The sequence below is a fragment of the Egretta garzetta genome, unplaced genomic scaffold (assembly GCF_000687185.1).
Source record: "Egretta garzetta isolate BGI_Z169 unplaced genomic scaffold, ASM68718v1 scaffold1187, whole genome shotgun sequence".
NCBI classification, from domain to species: Eukaryota; Metazoa; Chordata; class Aves; order Pelecaniformes; family Ardeidae; genus Egretta; species Egretta garzetta.
In genome coordinates this window covers 19,004-19,532 of record NW_009260145.1, presented here as the reverse complement: position 1 = coordinate 19,532, position 529 = coordinate 19,004, and the positions used below count along the sequence as shown (strand labels likewise).

General features: G+C 61.1%; 1 protein-coding gene across 1 annotated transcript in view; it reads right to left on the bottom strand.

The window, feature by feature from the left end:
* Positions 1 to 529, bottom strand: part of LOC118452570 (DNA-directed RNA polymerase II subunit RPB1-like) — a 2,452-nt gene that overhangs the window by 1,215 nt on the left and 708 nt on the right. The window contains exon 2 of the mRNA XM_035897119.1: positions 5 to 155. Coding sequence (XP_035753012.1) covers positions 5 to 155 — 151 coding nt within the window. The remainder of the gene's footprint in view (positions 1 to 4; positions 156 to 529) is intronic.

Here is a 529-nt window from a genome sequence, read left to right as displayed (position 1 = left end):
ATGCGGCTGACGTCAAAGTCGGGCATCTCGTAGTAGACGTTGACCCATTCCTGGTCTTCGGCCACCACCGTGCTCTGAGGGTTGGGGTCGTAGTAGATGGCGGTGTTGGCCGTCACCTTCCGTAGCGTGGTGTGTTCCAGGCGGCACAAGATGTCCTGGGGTGGCGGGGGGACACGGTGTCAGCATGGGGATGTGGGAGATGGGATGGAGGACATGGGTATGGGGACCATGGGGCCACCACGGGACTGAGTGGGCACAAAGCCATGGGGCCACCATGGAGCTGAGTGGACAAAGAAGGGACACAAACCATGGGGCCACCACGGAAAGATGAAGCAATGGGGCCACCATGGGGCTGAGCGGTCACAGAGAGGACACAAAGCCATGGGGCCACCATGGGAAGATGAAGCCATGGGGCCACCACGGAAAGATGAAGCAATGGGGCCACCATGGGGCTGCGTGGACACAGAGGGGACACAAAGCCATGGGGCCACCATGGGAAGATGAAGCCATGAGACCACCACGGGGCTGC